This window comes from Branchiostoma belcheri, unplaced genomic scaffold (genome assembly GCF_001625305.1).
Source record: "Branchiostoma belcheri isolate BF01 breed outbred unplaced genomic scaffold, Haploidv18h27 scaffold63, whole genome shotgun sequence".
NCBI lineage: Eukaryota > Metazoa > Chordata > Leptocardii > Amphioxiformes > Branchiostomatidae > Branchiostoma > Branchiostoma belcheri.
The window spans coordinates 1,118,311-1,135,810 of record NW_017804276.1 but is presented as its reverse complement, the minus strand read 5'-3'; the positions used below and the strand labels follow the sequence as shown (position 1 = coordinate 1,135,810).

The following is a 17,500-nucleotide window of genomic DNA, read 5'->3' as shown; positions in this document are numbered from 1 at the left end:
TGAACATCAGCAAAACTAACATACGTGTATTTGATCTGTCATAAGATCTGCAATACGTTTTGAATTGGACAACATGCTAACCAAAAACAAGGCCTGTGTCTGTCCTTGGTACTGAACATCAGCAAAACTAACATACGTGTATTTGATCTGTCATAAGATCTGCAATACGTTTTGAATTGGACAACATGCTAACCAAAATAATACTAATATGTGTATTTGAACAACATCAAACAGCTTGCCTTTCTTGCGTTAGAATATGAATTCTCTTCCAGCGGCAATGCTGACTGTGGGGTGTTCGGAGGTTGGCCCTATCTTGCCTTTCAGTACATTAAGCGTGTGGTAAGTTTATTTTGTAATTTTTTTGTGATGGAAAATTGTTGAATGGAAAATTGAGAATTTCATGTTAATCTCCTCTTTGAATCATGCTAGGGCGCAATGCCTAAGAGGTAAGGTAATTGTTGTGTATGCTTCACTGTATCAAAACTTTACACGTAAAAGAACCCAGCAGAAACTCAAACAAGTTGAAAATAAAAAAAAAAACACCTACCACTCCCGGAACGCCTGCAAAGGAGGCTAAGCTAGTGTGAACGCTATGAATGTGTGACAAGACCTTAACCATCTCGTACGTTCCCGTACAGGGAGGTATAGAGAAGGAGGAGGACTACCCGTACTGTAGCGGGCTGGGAGGGAAGAAGGGCACCTGCTTCCCCTGCCCCGCCCCCGCCTATAACGCCAGCATGTGCGGTCCTGCCGTCAGCTACTGTAACGAAACGGAGAGCTGCGGCTTCAGACTCGACAAGTCCAGGTTCATTCCGGGACTACAGGTCACGGACTGGAAGGCTATTGACCAGGTACGATCGGGGTCGTGTGGCGTAGTGGTAGTGTGTTCGGCTCAGGACCAAGAGATCCCGGGTTCGAATCCTACCCATGTCACCGATCTTGTGCCCTTGGGAAAGGCACTTTACACTACTTTCCTCACTTCACTTCACGTGGAAATGAGTACCTAGCTTCGGTTAGGGACGTCCCGCGGATAGGACGTTAAATGGAGATCCCGTGTTTGGGGAGAGCCACACCCCACGCACGTTAAAGAACCCACCGCACTTATCGAAAAGAGTAGGGGACCTTCCCGGTGTGAGTGGTTCAAACCTTTCAGTCCGGTCATATGCAGCTTGTACTTACATGTACAAAACTGGTGTGTTACGCCTAAAGGCGGTTTACCGGTTATGCGAAACAAACAAACAAGATGCACGAAAATTACGATTTACATTCCTAATACAATGAATGTATGATCTTAATTTGTAAGTTTTAGTCCATGTGGGCTAAATGTCGTAGTGTTCCTGAACAGTCAGAGAAACAGAACTACACTGGAGGGTCGTGTGGGGCCGTGGCGTGGCGGTAGCGTGTTCGGCTCGGAACCAGGAGGTCCCGGGTTCGAACCCTACCTTGTCACCTGGGAAAGGCACTTTACACGAATTCTTCACTCAGATGAAAATGAGCCAGCCAGAATGATCATTTTTATGATCGTGGGCATTAAAAGAAAACCAAACACTGCAACTACCATTAATTACAGAATTGTCGTTTACATTTCACTTCTTAAAACAGTTGTAAACGAGATTCTGTTGTACAATGTTACCATGTTGTCACTGCCCAAGGGACAAAAAGCCGTCCCTCCTAGAAATTTGTGACACTGACACTTGCGTCGGTCATAACGTTAGGACTAGACAAAGGAGGGTGGATGAAATTTCTTGATCTTTCGAATTCAATGCTTACGTGGATGTCAGACATAATATTAGCTGCTGCGGGCTTACGGAGGCGAGCGTCCGTCTCACAGAGTCACCAAATAAGGTAATTTGTGAAGCTCCGTTTCGTTTAATGCATTACCACTGTGACAATATTTTGTCCCCGATAGTACCCTGATAGGCCCTGATAGTACCAAGCAGTGTAGCAGATCGCCGAAATTAAAATCGTGAGCGCGCACGCAACTACCACCGAGGAGGTTATCATAATCCTCTAAAATGACAAAAAACGTAACAAAACCGACAGATATCATTAAAGAAAGTTTATTTTCCATAGCCTGAGCTGACATTATTCTAAGCCACGATCTATATATACCTATGGCTTCTCCGCGGACGCTGGGGACGAGCGTGTCACGACACGTGGAGTCTGGAGGCGGAGACCCGGGCCACCTGCGCGTTGTTATTCCCGTTAGTTGGAAACCGCGTCCTTGAAACAGCGGGAATGAAAACACTGTGCGCGCGCGTGTCAATCATCTTATGGTACGCTCTTTCAAGAAAGCCTAGCTTTAGCGTCAAGGAACAGTGGGGGATCCGCTCCCGGGTTTGGATTTTGCCAGTGTTTGGACTTGATTTGAGATGCTACGTGCCCACGCACTGGTGCGCTGTCAATCGGGGGTGTTGATGGGTGTTTTCCCCTGACAACCTAAGGCCATGTTGATTTGATTATAATGGATGACATCCGCGCGCGCATGAATTTTCGGCCGTTTCCAAAACAAAAAAAAGTTTTCAACCATACTGTAAATCGTACAAAACAGTTGCAAAATGAGCAAAAATATACCATAAGTTACAAAAAATTAATAAAAACTATACCAATGTCGTAGAATGCCAAAATCAAACGAAAAAAGACGAAATTGTAAAGAAATGAACTTGAAGACTAGATTATTCGCCAAACCATATTCTGTGCCATTTGCTCAACCCTCATGACCACGTAGATTTCATAATGAAAATAACTTTTTTTTAGCAAAACTTTTTTTTATTCGCACGCGCGCATCAGTTTTGGGGCTCCCGGAGGATGTCATCCATATAATCAAATCAACATGGCCTAATCTCCAAGCAGATCCCTTTAGGTGGCAAAAAGACAGTATCAAATTGGCCAGGCAGTATCCATTAGCCAGAGAAGTTTGCCGGCCACCGACGGTGGTGAGGGTAGCGACAAATTGAAAACGGCCATATATAAAAAGCTAACGATCATTCCCCCACAACCTCTGCTTGGAGAATACTGAGAACCTTCCAAAGAGCTGGAGACAACTCGGAATCTATGTCCATGACGACGCCAGTATTCGGCCAATCAGATCGCTCAAATGGCAGACGTCAAATTCAAAATTAATCTTGCCATAAGTCCCAAGTCAGAAAGTTTAACGGTCCACTTGCACTGCAGTTACTCTGCGACAAAAGTTCTTTTGTTTAGCAGAAACATCTTTTAGCGACCTGGTCATGGTCTAGTCTCTACCAGACCAGTCCAGTTAGAATAAAAGGTATAAACATTTGCTCAAATCTGACCAAAATAGAACCAGAACCGTTGTAACAAGAATACAATCTGCAAAGTCACAGCCAGTAACTCTTTTATTCCTGTATTTAGGGGGTCAGATAACACTACGTTCATATGTATGACATGACACGGCAACCCTGACAACTATCCCTCACCCCTGGCCAAAGGTTCTACACTTGAATTTCCGTTCGGCCTTTAGTTCTGCCTGCCTCTGATTGTCACAATGCATTCCTTGCCCGTAGAACGAGACGACGATAGCGGGGCAGCTGATGGAGATCGGGCCGCTGTCCGTGGCGCTGAACGCCGCCCTGCTGCAGTTCTACCACAGGGGGGTGTTCGAGCCGCACTTCTGCGACCCGAAAAGCCTGGACCATGGTAAGGACTAGATATTTCATAAACAAGAAATATAGATGGATGCCAGACTTTTTACTCGTGCTAGCCTCTACCAGGCTTCGGTTGGAAAGAGTAGAAAGTCGCCAAATTGAGATACCATGCCGAGGGAGTCGGTCCGCTAGAAAGTACAGTTTACCGCACCCGCAATTTCAGGCCGCTAAAATAAAAATATTCTGGGTGAGGAAATTTGTCTGATATTGACACTTACATCCATTTCTTAACGCATTTTCGTCAACTTTTCATACTTGAAGCGTTTGAAATAGCGCTGAAACAAGCTACACGAGGAGTCCCTTTATTTTTTGGTACCGCCCATAAATAGCCAGAACCAGCCTATGATACAAAACAAGCAACAGTTTTCCGTCAGTGACATCACAATTTTGCCTATCAGTATGCTTTGGGATAAGGTTGATTCAACTTACTACACGTACATTTTTAAAGTTGAAATTGCACCGGATGCCTCTAAGGCATGTCATGCCTAAAAAAAAGCTTTGATCAGTTTGAGTAGAAGTGACAAAGTAAATCAGCTGTATCTTCAGTTTGGTAAGGATAAAAACGTGAAATTTGAGACACCTTTGAATAAGATGAATGGCTTCTCGCATTGCATTACATGTTGGCAAGTCTGATCTGTAAAAATCATACAATTTAGCAACATATTCTACGTTTATTGGCAAATTCAAAAGACTTGCAGGCAGTTTGGATCAGTGGAATTTTATGAGGTGTTGTAAGAAGGAAATACATTTGTACTACAGGAACCAGTTTTTGGGAAAAAAATTTTTTAAGTTAATTTGTTTTTAATTTTTGGTGATTTTTAGGGCTAACAAAGGCTTTGACGGCGAAGATGAGCAAGAGAGACAAACAGAAAAAGAGTAGTGAAGATGTACATGTATAGCATTCATCTGGTGTGATAGTCAAGGCTTATGATTATAATATTCATTTTTTGCAATGACTAGCCCAGGCGACAGGATGGCAGTGTGTCAAATGAGCTCGTAATAACTGACATAATTGGAGAAAAATTGGAGGGAAATACATGAAAGGTCCATTTTGAATTGTCAATTTCCTTTTAACTCAGAATTCACGTCAGTGCCTTTTGATCACATTAACGCTGTGACAACCACAATAAGCTGGTCTGCCCCTGAAGCAATGTGAACCAAGAGTGTTTTGATCTGATCAGTGGATACCTGTGGCCATATTCCACTGGATCATTTAATCAGGATGTCTGTATCCCCCTACGGCTACGTGGATGCTCGGATATGGTTTACTTTAAATACATGTACGTCAGGTATGTTGCTCGGAAGCGCTGTACAGAAAATAGGAAATGGAACGAAATGGAGCGAAATGAAAGGAAAAAAGAAAAAGAAATCTGTACAATTGTGTCAATGAAATTAAATGAAATACATGTAGATGGCGAAATATAAGGCAAGGAACTTTTAAAAAAGTTTGAATAGAGAAGAAAGTGATAGATAAATAAGTAAATAAGCTGACATGATTTATTTCTTGTACATGCATAAACAAAGAGCTTTTAAAGACTTGGTATAAAATAACGCTTGCCTAATGCACTCTTTGTGAATTCTGAAAATGTAATGTTACCGTCAATTTCTTTATTCTAGCACTTGCTTCAGAATCTGTTTCCCATGTCGTGATTTCCTGCAAATCGCCGCAGTTTATTTAGAATATCATATCGTTCAACGTTGGTAAGCAGTGGTGGATCTTTTGCATGCGGCGACCCCATTTTCGGGGAAGAAATTAGCCACACATACGTACAAACACAAAAAATTAGTAGTATCGAATAGGTTTTAGAAATTAAACACGTTAGATTATTTATTTACTGCTCACGTTTATATTTAAAACTTCATGTTACATGTTTTTTTTTCCCTTCCATTTCGTTCTATTTCGCACTTTCTGAGGTCCCGTGACTTCCCAGCGTCTGACTAAGCGTACTAGAGCTAAAAAGACTGGCCCCCAGGCTACTGGCATCCAGCTACCCGTTTCATGTAACATGAAACACGTACACGCAGGTCTTGTTCTATTTTTATTCCAGCTCTCGTGCACGAGAGTATGGGAGTTGAACACTCGGATGCTTCGTCCAATGGATGCCTGAAGTTGTTTCTTTTACTGCCATTTTATTTTCGTCATGCTATCAAAATCTGAAGTAGCACAAAAACTGAAGGTAAACAGGCAAAACACATTGTGCGAGTATTGGAGTTAAACACACACCACTACCAGCGGACCTGTGGTCCTGTGTGGCACAGGGGCCAAAGAAACAACTTTTTTCTTTTTTCTCACTCTGCTCTGTTTAGCTGTGTTGCTGACTGGCTGGGGCGTGGAGAAGACCATATTCGGAGAAAAGAAGCCCTACTGGATCATCAAGAACTCCTGGGGGAAGAAGTGGGGAATGGACGGCTACTTCTACATCAAGCGGGGGGTCGGGATGTGCGGCATCAACACACAAGTAGCCACTGCCATTCTCCAGAAAACTTAACGGTGCATAACCACAGGCCAGGTCTTTTCCCGACGGTGGTAGGAAAAGTAAGGAAAGGGTTTCAAGGGTCTGAGTTTGAGTTCGCAATACGATAATCTGCTACGTATACGGATGACATTAAATACTAACATGATGACTGAACAGTGTAAGAAGTATTTTTGGGGGAAAATTTCTTTTTGACTCGAGCCTTATTAGCTTACTTTCGGGTACGTTTCTGGTACCGAAAGTGGCGCGTCCGTCTGTCCGCATCACTGGCGTTGTGTAAGTGGAATTGCTACACCTCTCGCCGTGACTGATTAAAAACATAACCGTACTAGGGCTGTCTTTATAATCGACTAGAGTACACCCAGGGTTTCTTTCTGTCAATTTCAGTAATATTTACCGTGATCCCCCCCCCCCATAGGTATTGTCATATTCTCAAATTTGCGTCTTATTTATGACATGACAGTAACGATTTTTTGTGAACTTTGAAGGGATATTCTTTATAGCAGTATATAGTTATGTTTCTTCCAAATTATTCCCTGAGAGAAACGGTCACTCAACAGAGTAACAGGTAGCTGATGAGCAGGAGCGTGATTTCACCCCCCCCCCCCATGAAAACCATCACTTGATACACGTTTTTTAAATGCAAGGACATAATGTCCTTGTTAAATGCAAAGTCCTACAAGAATGTGGTCGAGGAACAGCATGATACAAATCAATCTACGAGTGAAATACTTCTCAGAGCAGCTGCGCAACCTTTTAATTACAGTTTGCCCGGTCTATTGAAACACGAATAAAACACGGAGACGTCAGCCTCATACCAAGCGAATCTCTGCCAAAACCTGGGAACGCAAAGCAAAAACATGCAAATATTTGACGGACTTATTGGTAGAATGTCTAATCACCATGCTGTCATTTATTGTGATGGGCGTCAAGATCTGTCTATTAAATGTTCAGGCAGAACGCATACATATGAAAGAGTTTCATCCACCCAGCACGCCAGTCGCAGCGTTTTGTGGAAACAACCAATATCTGACGGTAACAACCATCTTCCAGTCGTGTGATCTGTTTCCATGTCATTTAAAGATTTCCAAGGTAGCACATATATTTCAATAATATCACATACAGCATGAAAATAAAAATTATGTTTTAAACAGGTCTACGAACGATAACATTCTAACAAACAGATGGTAAAATAACAAATACAACTTTCAATAATCTTTGTGTCTGAAGGTATGAAGTATTTCTGATCTCCATCTATGTAACAGAAAATATGTATAATAATCATTCCTGTTAATCTTCCAAACTCATGCGAATTGTCCTCATTTAGCGTTTGATGAGTTTCATAATTATTTTACAGACATTAGGAAGAAGAAGCCATAAATATAATCAACCTATCACCCATTTATACTTCTGTCCACTAAAATGTTTCATACATGATTTACCTTGAACAGCGAATCACAACTTAACGCCCTGTCGTATTATGGACTGAGAGCCTTTACAGCAGCATGCATGTTCGGTGAGCGACAACAGCCGGGATTTGAACTCCCAATCTCTTGGTCCAGAGGCAGGGTCGCTAACCACTATTTAATGCACGCACGAACAATACTCAAACTCCAGCAAGGAATAACTGTTTCATTTCAAAGTCTCCACTACTGAAATTACTGCCTTGGAAGATACAGGAGATGGAACTCTTAATTTCCTGTCATTGTGTGGGGCGCGGTTCTAAGGAGGCACCTGGAGAGAGAACTAATTCAGTTACTTCTGGAAACAAACGGCTCCATGTTAAAACCTGGTGGTATTCATGCTCTATGATGAACCCGACATCCTGTTTATTAGTGTCTGGCTACCAACCTGTGGTCCCTGACGGCTTCCTTTCGTCATCAACCCTGATAGCTAGTTACACCTCATGTGGATCTATAGAATTTAGACTCTCCTCAGAGAAAATAGACATCCTGTTTACATCTTAGATTTGTGGAGGATGCTTCCTCCTATGGATGCTGAAGTTGTTTCTGTTACTTCCATTTTATTTTCGTCGTGCTATCAAACTTTATTTTCGTCATGCTATCAAAATTTGAAATAGCACAAAAACTGAATGTAGCAGAACAAATTCTATGATTTCTTGTAGTTTTTCAATGTACATTTAGTTGGATCCAAACAGACCGATCACACGCCAGAATGCATTGTACATCTCGGATGCCCAGCCTAGGCCGCACCAGAACCCTGAGATTAGTGAGAAAGATTTTAACTTATCACTCTGCTCTTATTACTCCGTGTAGCTGTTCTTCTGGGGGTATTGGGGTTAGACACACACCACTACCAGCGGACCTGTGGTCCTGTGTAGCACAGGGGCCAAAGAAACAAAGTTTTGACTTCTTTCTCATCCCCATGTTTAGCTGTTTTGCTGACTGGCTGGGGCGTGGAGAAGACCATATTCGGAGAAAAGAAGCCCTACTGGATCATCAAGAACTCCTGGGGGAAGAAGTGGGGAATGGACGGCTACTTCTACATCAAGCGGGGGGTCGGGATGTGCGGCATCAACACACAAGTAGCCACTGCCATTCTCCAGAAAACTTAACGGTACACAACCACAGGCATGGGTCTTTTCCGCGGTAGTGCGCGGTAGGAAAAGTAAGGAAAAGGGTTTCAAGGGTCTGAGTTTGAATTCGCAATACGATAATCTGCTGCAAATACGGATGACATTAAATACTAACATGATGACTGAACAGTGTAAGAAGTATTTTTTGTGAAAATTGCTTTTTGACTCGAGCCTTAGCTTACTTTCGGGTACGTTTCTGTGCTGAACGTGGCGCGTCCGTTTGTCCATCACTGGCGTTGTGTAAGTGCATGGAGGTTCTACCTCCATGGTAAGTGGAATTGCTACACCTCTCGCCGTGGCTGATTTCTTTATAATCGACTAGAGTACACTCAAGGTTTTCTCTCTGCCAATTTCAGTAATATTTGCCGTGATTTCCCCCCGTAGGTATTGTCATATCCTCAAATTTGCGTCTTATTTATGACATGACAGTAACGATTTTTTGTGAACTTTTAAGGGATATTCTTTATAGCAGTATATAGTTATGTTTCTTCCAAATTATTCCCTGAGAGAAACGGTCACTTGACAGAGTAACAGGTTGCTGATGAGCAGGAGGGTGATTTCACCCCCCCCCCATGAAAACCATCACTTGATACACGTTTTTTAAATGCACGGACATAATGTCCTTGTTAAATGCAAAGTCCTACAAGAATGTGATGTCGAGGAACAGCATGATACAAATCAATCTACGAGTGAAATACTTCTCAGAGCAGCTGCGCAACCTTTTAATTACAGTTTGCCCGGTCTATTGAAACACGAATAAAACACGGAGACGTCAGTCTCATACCAAGCGAATCTCTGCCAAAACCTGGGAACGCAAAGCAAAAACATGCAAATATTTGACGGACTCATTGGTAGAATGTCTAATCACCATGCTGTAATTAATTGTGATGGGCGTCAAGATCTGTCTATTAAATGTTCAGGCAGAACGCATACGTATGAAAGAGTTTCATCCACCCACACTAGTTGCAGCGTTTTCTATGTGGAAACAACCAATATCTGACGGTAACAACCATCTTCCAGTGGTGTGATCTGTTTCCATGTCATTTAAAGATTTCCAAGGTAGCACATATATTTCAATAATATCACATACAGCATGAAAATAAAAATTATGTTTTAAACAGGTCTACGAACGATAACATTCTAACAAACAGATGGTAAAATAACAAATACAACTTTCAATAATCTTTGTGTCTGAAGGTATGAAGTATTTCTGATCTCCATCTATGTAACAGAAAATGTGTATAATAATCATTCCTGTTAATATTCCAAACTCATGCGAATTGTCCTCATTTAGCGTTTGATGAGTTTCATAATTATTTTACAGACATTAGGAAGAAGAAGCCATGAATATAATTAACCTATCACCCATTTATACTTCTGTCCACTAAAATGTTTCATACATGATTTACCTTGAACAGTGTCAGTGAATCACAACTTAACGCCCTGTCGTATTATGGACTGAGAGCCTTTACAGCAGCATGCATGTTCGGTGAGCGACAACAGCCGGGATTTGAACTCCCAATCTCTTGGTCCAGAGGCAGGGTCGCTAACCACTATTTAATGCACGCACGAACAATACTCAAACTCCAGCAAGGAATAACTGTTTCATTTCAAAGTCTCCACTACTGAAATTACTGCCTTGGAAGATACAGGAGATGGAACTCTTAATTTCCTGTCATTGTGTGGGGCGCGGTTCTAAGGAGGCACCTGGAGAGAGAACTAATTCAGTTACTTCTGGAAACAAACGGCTCCATGTTAAACCCTAGTGGTATTCATGCTCTATGATGAAGCCGACATCCTGTTTATTAGTGTTTGGCTACCAACCTGTGGTCCCTGACGGCTTCCTTTCGTCATCAACCCTGATAGCTAGTTACACCTCATGTGGATCTATAGAATTCAGACTCTCCTCAAAAAGAGAATAGGCATCCTGTTTTCATCTTAGATTTGATGAGGATGCTTCGTCCTATGGATGCTGAAGTTGTTTCTGTTACTTCCATTTTATTTTCGTCGTGCTATCAAAATTTATTTTCGTCATGCTATCAAGTACCACAAAAACTGAAGGTAGCAGAACAAATTCTATGATTTCTTGTAGTTTTGAATATACATGTACTCGTAGTTGGATCCAAACAGACTGTCACACGCCAGAACGCACTGTACATCTCGGATGCCCAGCCTAGGCCGCACCAGAACCCTGAGATTAGTGAGAAAGATTTTAACTTATCACTCTGCTCCTATTACTCTGTTTAACACAAACACAAAAACTGAAGGTAAACAGAACAAATTCTATGATTTCTTGTAGTTTTAAATATAGCTGGGTTCAAACAGATATCACTCGGCAAATGCACAATGCGAGTATTGGAGTTAAACACACACCACTACCAGCGGACCTGTGGTCCTGTGTGGCACAGGGGCCAAAGGAACAAAGTTTTGACTTCTTTTTTCTCACTCTGCTCTGTTTAGCTGTGTTGCTGACTGGCTGGGGCGTGGAGAAGACCATATTCGGAGAGAAGAAGCCCTATTGGATCATCAAGAACTCCTGGGGGAAGAAGTGGGGAATGGACGGCTACTTCTACATCAAGCGGGGGGTCGGGATGTGCGGCATCAACACACAAGTAGCCACTGCCATTCTCCAGAAAACTTAAGGGTGCACAACCACAGGCATGGGTCTTTTCTCCGTGGTAGTGCGCGGTAGGAAAAGTAAGGAAAAGGTTTCAAGGGTCTGAGTATCAGTTTGAGTTCGCAATACGATAATCTGCTACGTATACGGATGACATTAAATACTAACATGATGACTGAACAGTGTAAGAAGTATTTTTTGGGGAAAATTTCTTTTTGACTCGAGCCTTATTAGCTTACTTTCGGGTACGTTTCTGGTACCGAAAGTGGCGCGTCCGTCTGTCCGCATCACTGGCGTTGTGTAAGTGGAATTGCTACACCTCTCGCCGTGACTGATTAAAAACAAAACGGTACTAGGGTTTTCTTTATAATCGACTAGAGTACACCCAGGGTTTCTCTCTGCCAATTTCAGTAATATTTGCCGTGATTTCCCCCCATAGGTACTGTCATATCCTCAAATTTGCGTCTTATTTATGACATGACAGTAACGATTTTTTGTAAACTTTGAAGGGGTATTCTTTATAGCAGTATATAGTTATGTTTCTTCCCAATTATTCCCTGAGAGAAACGGTCACTCGACAGAGTAACAGGTAGCTGATGGGCAGGAGCGTGATTTCACCCCCATGAAAACCATCACTTGATACACATTTTTTAAATGCAAGGACATAATGTCCTTGTTAAATGCAAAGTCCTACAAGAATGTGGTCGAGGAACAACATGATACAAATCAATCTACGAGTGAAATACTTCTCAGAGCAGCTGCGCAACCTTTTAATTACAGTTTGCCCGGTCTATTGAAACACGAATAAAACACGGAGACGTCAGTCTCATACCAAGCGAATCTCTGCCAAAACCTGGGAACGCAAAGCAAAAACATGCAAATATTTGACGGACGCATTGGTCGAATGTCTAATCACCATGCTGTCATTAATTATGATGGACGGCAGGATCGGTCTAGTGAATATCCTAACAGAGCGAATACATAGAGAAGCGATTTGTTCACTCACGGTAGGGCCACACCAATTTAATTTCTTAGTTAACGGATTTTTCTAGAAAAATAATGGAGCGGGCGAGCGAAAATAAAAAAATTAAAACAGGCCTAGGCATCCTATTATGGCCCAAAATAGTACTGTAGGAGCCATGAAGTCAACACACCAGGCTGGTTCAAAATGTAAACAATGAATTTTGGACTTTTAATGATACCACTGCATTGAAAGATGGAATAACTGTAACAAGTAGGAAGAAAAGGACTGTTTTCAACTGTTCAGGGCAAAAATATGAGCATTTTACAGTTGATTCTGAATTTTTTTTAATGCAAATCAGAAAATAATGAAGCGGCGAATCCGCTAACCAAGAAATTAAATTGGTGTGGCCTAGTCACAGAGTTTTGTGGAAACAAAGTCTGACGGTAACAGCTATGAGGGTCTATCTTTCAGTCGTGTTGTTTGTCCCCATGTCATTAACAGATTTCCAGGGTAGCAAATACATTTCAATGACATCACATACAGCATAAAAATTTCAAAAGGTCTACAAAATGATGACACGTATACATTGTAAGAAAAACAGAGGGTAAAATAACAAATAAACTTTCAATAATATTTCTGTCTCAGGGTATGAAGTATTTTGTATCTCCATCCATCCAACAAAAAATAGTTATTCCAAACTCATGCGAATTGTCCTCATTTAGCGTTTTATGAGTTTAATAATTATTTGACAGACACTAGGAAGACGAAGACATGTAGATACATGACCCATCACTTCTTAAAACCTCTGTCCACTCAAATCTTTAAGACATTTCTCACCTTGCTCAGTCGGTGTCTTCCCCGCTGCTGGAGATTTCAATCAGTCCAGGAATCTTCACCGACCTTGAGGAGGCCACGAAGAACACATCTGGGCGGCTGGAGCTCGGTTCGTTTCTGGGACCCTTTCTTCGACTGACCGCCCATTTAGGCGGCTGGTCAGCCCTACTGTCCGTACTCGGTCCAGCAATAGCGTCCATTGGCATTGACCCCGCAACTCCAACGCGGTTTGATCTCGGTGCGTTTCTGGGACCCTTTCTTCGACTGAACGCCCATTTAGGCGGCTGGTCAGTCTGACTGTCCGTACTCGGTCCAGCAACAGCGTCCATTGTCCCCGCATCCACATCACGGCTTGATCTCAGTGCGTTTCTAGGATTCTCTGCCGCTCTTCGGCTGACTGCCCATTTAGGCGGCTGGTCAGTCCGACTGTCCGTACTTGGTCCAGCAGCAGCTGCGACCATTCTCCCTGGACCTCCAACAATCTGAATGTTCACCACTTGGTTCGATGACCACCCCAACTTTTCCCGAACCGCGGTGGCGAGTCGTCGCGCCCTGCGATGCACGGCTTCCCGAATCTTCTTGATCCTGAGTGCGTAGATGACCGGGTTGATCGCCGAATTACAGAGCGCGATCAGCAACCCCCAGAATGGCCTTGCCTCTATCTCACAGTCTTCTCTTGCGAAGCACAAAAGGTGCCGCACACCCCCGACACAAATGGGCAGCCAGAAGATGATGAACACCGCTGCGATGATGACAACGGTCACCTGCATCTTCCACACGGTTTGGAGCTGCTGGCGCTGTCTGGCCGCGACTCGCTGTCCCTGCGGCGGTCGGCGGGCAGATCGTCTCGAGGGTTCTCGGGGGGACCCAGTCTGGAGAATCGCTGCTTCACTTCGATGAAGATTCTGACGTTGACCAAGACCACTGTCACTACGGCCATGAACAAGATGGTGTTGATCAGAATCACGTAACCTACGGGCGGCATCGTCATGCAGGTTTCGGTGTCCATATCGATGCAGTTCCACCCCATGAGAGGAGACAAGCAGACAAGCGCACAAGCTGGCCACGCGATCCCCAAACTCACGGCAACGTGTCGCCCAGACATGCGGGTCTGGTAGAATATCGGGTGGAGGATGGCCAGATAACGGTCCCCGGACAGGAGGACCACGCCGACTGCTGATGAGACCAACACCAAAAAGAAGGCGCAGTACAAGCCCATCATTGCCCACGGTCGAGTCAGTTCCAACTGTAAGCAGGCGCAGAAGAAGAACGAGAACAAACCGGCCACGCAGTCCGCTACAGCCAGGTTTGCCACAAACATGAACATGGGTTTAGAGAGTTGATGGTTTTTCAGCACTCCGGACAAAACCACGAGGTTCATGAGGAGAGCGACTGTCCCGACAGCGGCGGAGGCGATCCCGACTTTCTTGTTCTCGTCCAGAATCAGATCGGGGAGATGAGAGCACGCAGCTACGGCCAGGTCGTACTCAAACTTGTTCTCCAAGTGCCAGAGAAAACACGGCACGAAACTCTCGAACACCGTGGAGTTTCCTCCGGTGAGGTTCCCCGTGCTGCCGTTCATTTTCCGATGCTTACTGAAGACAAGTATATTGCCTCTCGTAAGAAACGCTAAATTGGAGTTTTTCCACCTTCACGGAAGGTAACTACTAGTATACTAAGTATACCAACTGCCGATAACCTATATATATCAACCGCATCTGCGCACTGAAGATTGTACGTGATCGTTACGTCAGTACCAGTTTTACACACCCTGCAGCTAGCGTTGCCATGACAACAATCACGTGAAGACTGAATTGCCAAACCAGACGAGAATGCCTGTGGTGTTGAATCACAAAAGGACGCCTGTCGGACAGTTAATGAGGTTTATTCGCGTACGCCCACAGTCACGTATTTATCTGTATACAGACGCAGCGCAAGCGAACTCTGTGAGGGTTGAAATCAACAACGCTATTCACTACCTTAAAAAACGAATCAAGTGTTTTTATCTCTTGACCCTGAGATTTGATTTGCCATCGTCAATGGAGTTTTCGACGCTAAAATGATTGAATGATAGTTATTTGGAGCATAGAAGACTTCATTGAATCGAAGGTTCCATTAATGATAGCAAATCAAATAGCCTCTACCAGGCTTTGGCAAATTGTACTCTCTAGCGGACCAAGTTCCCTTGCATGTTATCTCTCTATATGGCCAATTCCTACTCCTCTCGGCCGCTTTCCGTAGCCTGGTAGAGGCTACAGGTTTGTCTCAGTGTTACAACTGAAAACTCCAGACTATTTCATAATTGGACTAGCTTGTTCTTCAGCATTAGCACTGTCTAATTTTATGTCGTAACCTCATCAGCGTATTTCAGAAGGTCACCATAAAATCATGTCACTTCTGCCGGGTTAGTTGGAATGTATAAAGTTCAAAGTTTCACAGCTTGGGGGGGGGGGCAGAAAACCAACTTTTCGTGGCGCAAGCAGTGTACGGAGTACGGAACACGTGACCACGTGCACAGTAAGGGGTCCGGCATCCTCCATGGAAAACGTCAAAATTCATATCCCTTAAAAGACACTATTTACTGCTTTCTGAGGGATAGGTTTTGTGATATAAAGTTTCCCCTCTGTTACAGCCTTATACTAACCGCCAAACGCTGGTTTAAAGATAGCAAAGGCCCACCACGATCGTGCCAAACTGAGTAACAACGGGAGGCCTGTTGTACTGAGCGGGAGGAAACTATTAGAGCCCCGAAGACAGCCTGCCCTATTAAAGGTAAGGAGCGTCATGTGTGAAACCTACACACGCTTAATAAGGCCACACCGACTTAATTTTATGGATGACATCCGCGCGCGCATTGATTCTCGCCTGTCGCCCTCAAAAAAAAAAAGAAGATCACTTCCATCGAGGCTCTGGCCTGGCTCTAAGCCTGGGTAGTCCATGCTAGTCAGCGACAAAACGGTGCCGAGCACCCAAGCTATCGAATTCGAAGCTCCACGACTAAAGAACTCAGTACATAAGTATAGTACCGATTCATAAATGCCACAAAAAGCCAGCATGTGCCGGCTTGTCGTATACGTCACTATGTACTGTCGGTAATTCACAATACCAGCTTTGTATTCCTGTGGTTCAGTAGCATTTTTATTTTTGGCCGGAATTTTTTTTTTTTCGCCCGCGCGCACTAGTTTGGGGGTTTTCAGAGGATGTCATCCATAAAATTAAATCGGTGTGGCCTAACCCAAGAAGAAGAAGTCTAGAGTAGACGTGAACAGATGTGCGTAGCAAAGAATTTGCTAATATTGTAATTCAGATAAAATTGAGGATAAGTGTCATTTTGTTGTTGACTGTACATTACATAGAAACTTACTTAAATGCTTTGGACATTTTAAACATAGACCTGTACTAAGCTTTGTTGTTTGTACTAAGCTTTGTTGTTACTAAGCATAAACTTACGTAATTACAATAAAGGCCTTTCCTTCTTTCAGCTTAGCGAAGCCACATCGCATTAGTAGCTACTTGTCGTGTAAAAAGCATCATGCTTAAACGCCGTTTAGGTGGACGTAGCGAGGCCACATCGCATTTGTAGCTACTTGACGTGTAAAAAGCATTATGCTTCAACGCCGTTGAGGAGGACAAAAGCAGAAAGAAGCTATATTGTTGAGGGGTAATTCCTCGTACAAGGCGAAGAATCTTCCCGTGCATGCATTGTCCCTGACGGCGTCAGCGCGCGTCAGGCGTTGAAATTCTCCCGTTTTTCTATCTCTACATTTACGTGACGTCAAGGTTACCATAGCCTCGACGGCAGGCTCCAACGGCGGCTGCTGCGGATATCGCTCTTTTATGACGATGACAATGGAATATTAATTTTATCGCATATTATCATATAGCCGGGTGACGTTGACCAATCAGAAGGCTCCATTCCACATTCCTTATGACGCCGTAACGTCACAAATAGAGTCAAAATTGGGTATTTATTCATCCCAATCCATACATTAAACAAACCCAATAATCACCCGCATATGACCTCAGGTGACCCAATAGAACACGGCTCTAGTTCTAAAAAATCCAAAAATAACTTGAGTTGTGTTCCAATGACCTCGGGTGACTCCCATAAGAACACCTCTTCCCTGCCTGTGACCCAGATAGAAGACATAGAACGTGAACTCTACCCAGTGACCTCAAGTGACTCCAGATGGAACTATGTTCTATTCAGCATGTGCAACGGGTAAATTGTACATTGTGTCACTTACTGCATCAGTTTGGATAGGCTATCGTGTAAGCTATATGATAATAGCGTTAATGGCCCGCCCTTTCTCGGTGAATATGGTGTGATAAAGCCTGTCAGTTGCT

At 43.4% G+C, this 17,500-nt stretch overlaps 1 protein-coding gene and 1 pseudogene across 4 annotated transcripts in view; one reads left to right on the top strand and one right to left on the bottom strand.

Annotated features, from left to right (window-relative positions):
* The window catches only part of LOC109483273 (cysteine proteinase 1-like), a 17,995-nt gene extending 6,448 nt beyond the window's left edge, over nt 1–11,547 (top strand). The window contains exons 8-12 of one of the 4 annotated variants that reach the window (XM_019786268.1): nt 273–339; nt 639–851; nt 3,528–3,660; nt 8,536–8,719; nt 11,199–11,226. In XM_019786268.1, the coding sequence (XP_019641827.1) occupies nt 273–339; nt 639–851; nt 3,528–3,660; nt 8,536–8,717 (595 nt within the window). In that variant the 3' untranslated portion in view covers nt 8,718–8,719; nt 11,199–11,226. Of the gene's footprint in view, nt 1–272; nt 340–638; nt 852–3,527; nt 3,661–5,975; nt 6,308–8,535; nt 9,796–11,198 lie in introns of those variants that run through there. The other 3 variants (XM_019786269.1, XM_019786267.1, XM_019786265.1) reach the window with 3 other exon arrangements.
* Nucleotides 11,548–13,161: 1,614 nt separating this feature from the next.
* Nucleotides 13,162–14,735, bottom strand: LOC109483199 (annotated as a pseudogene).
* Nucleotides 14,736–17,500: the final 2,765 nt, after the last annotated feature.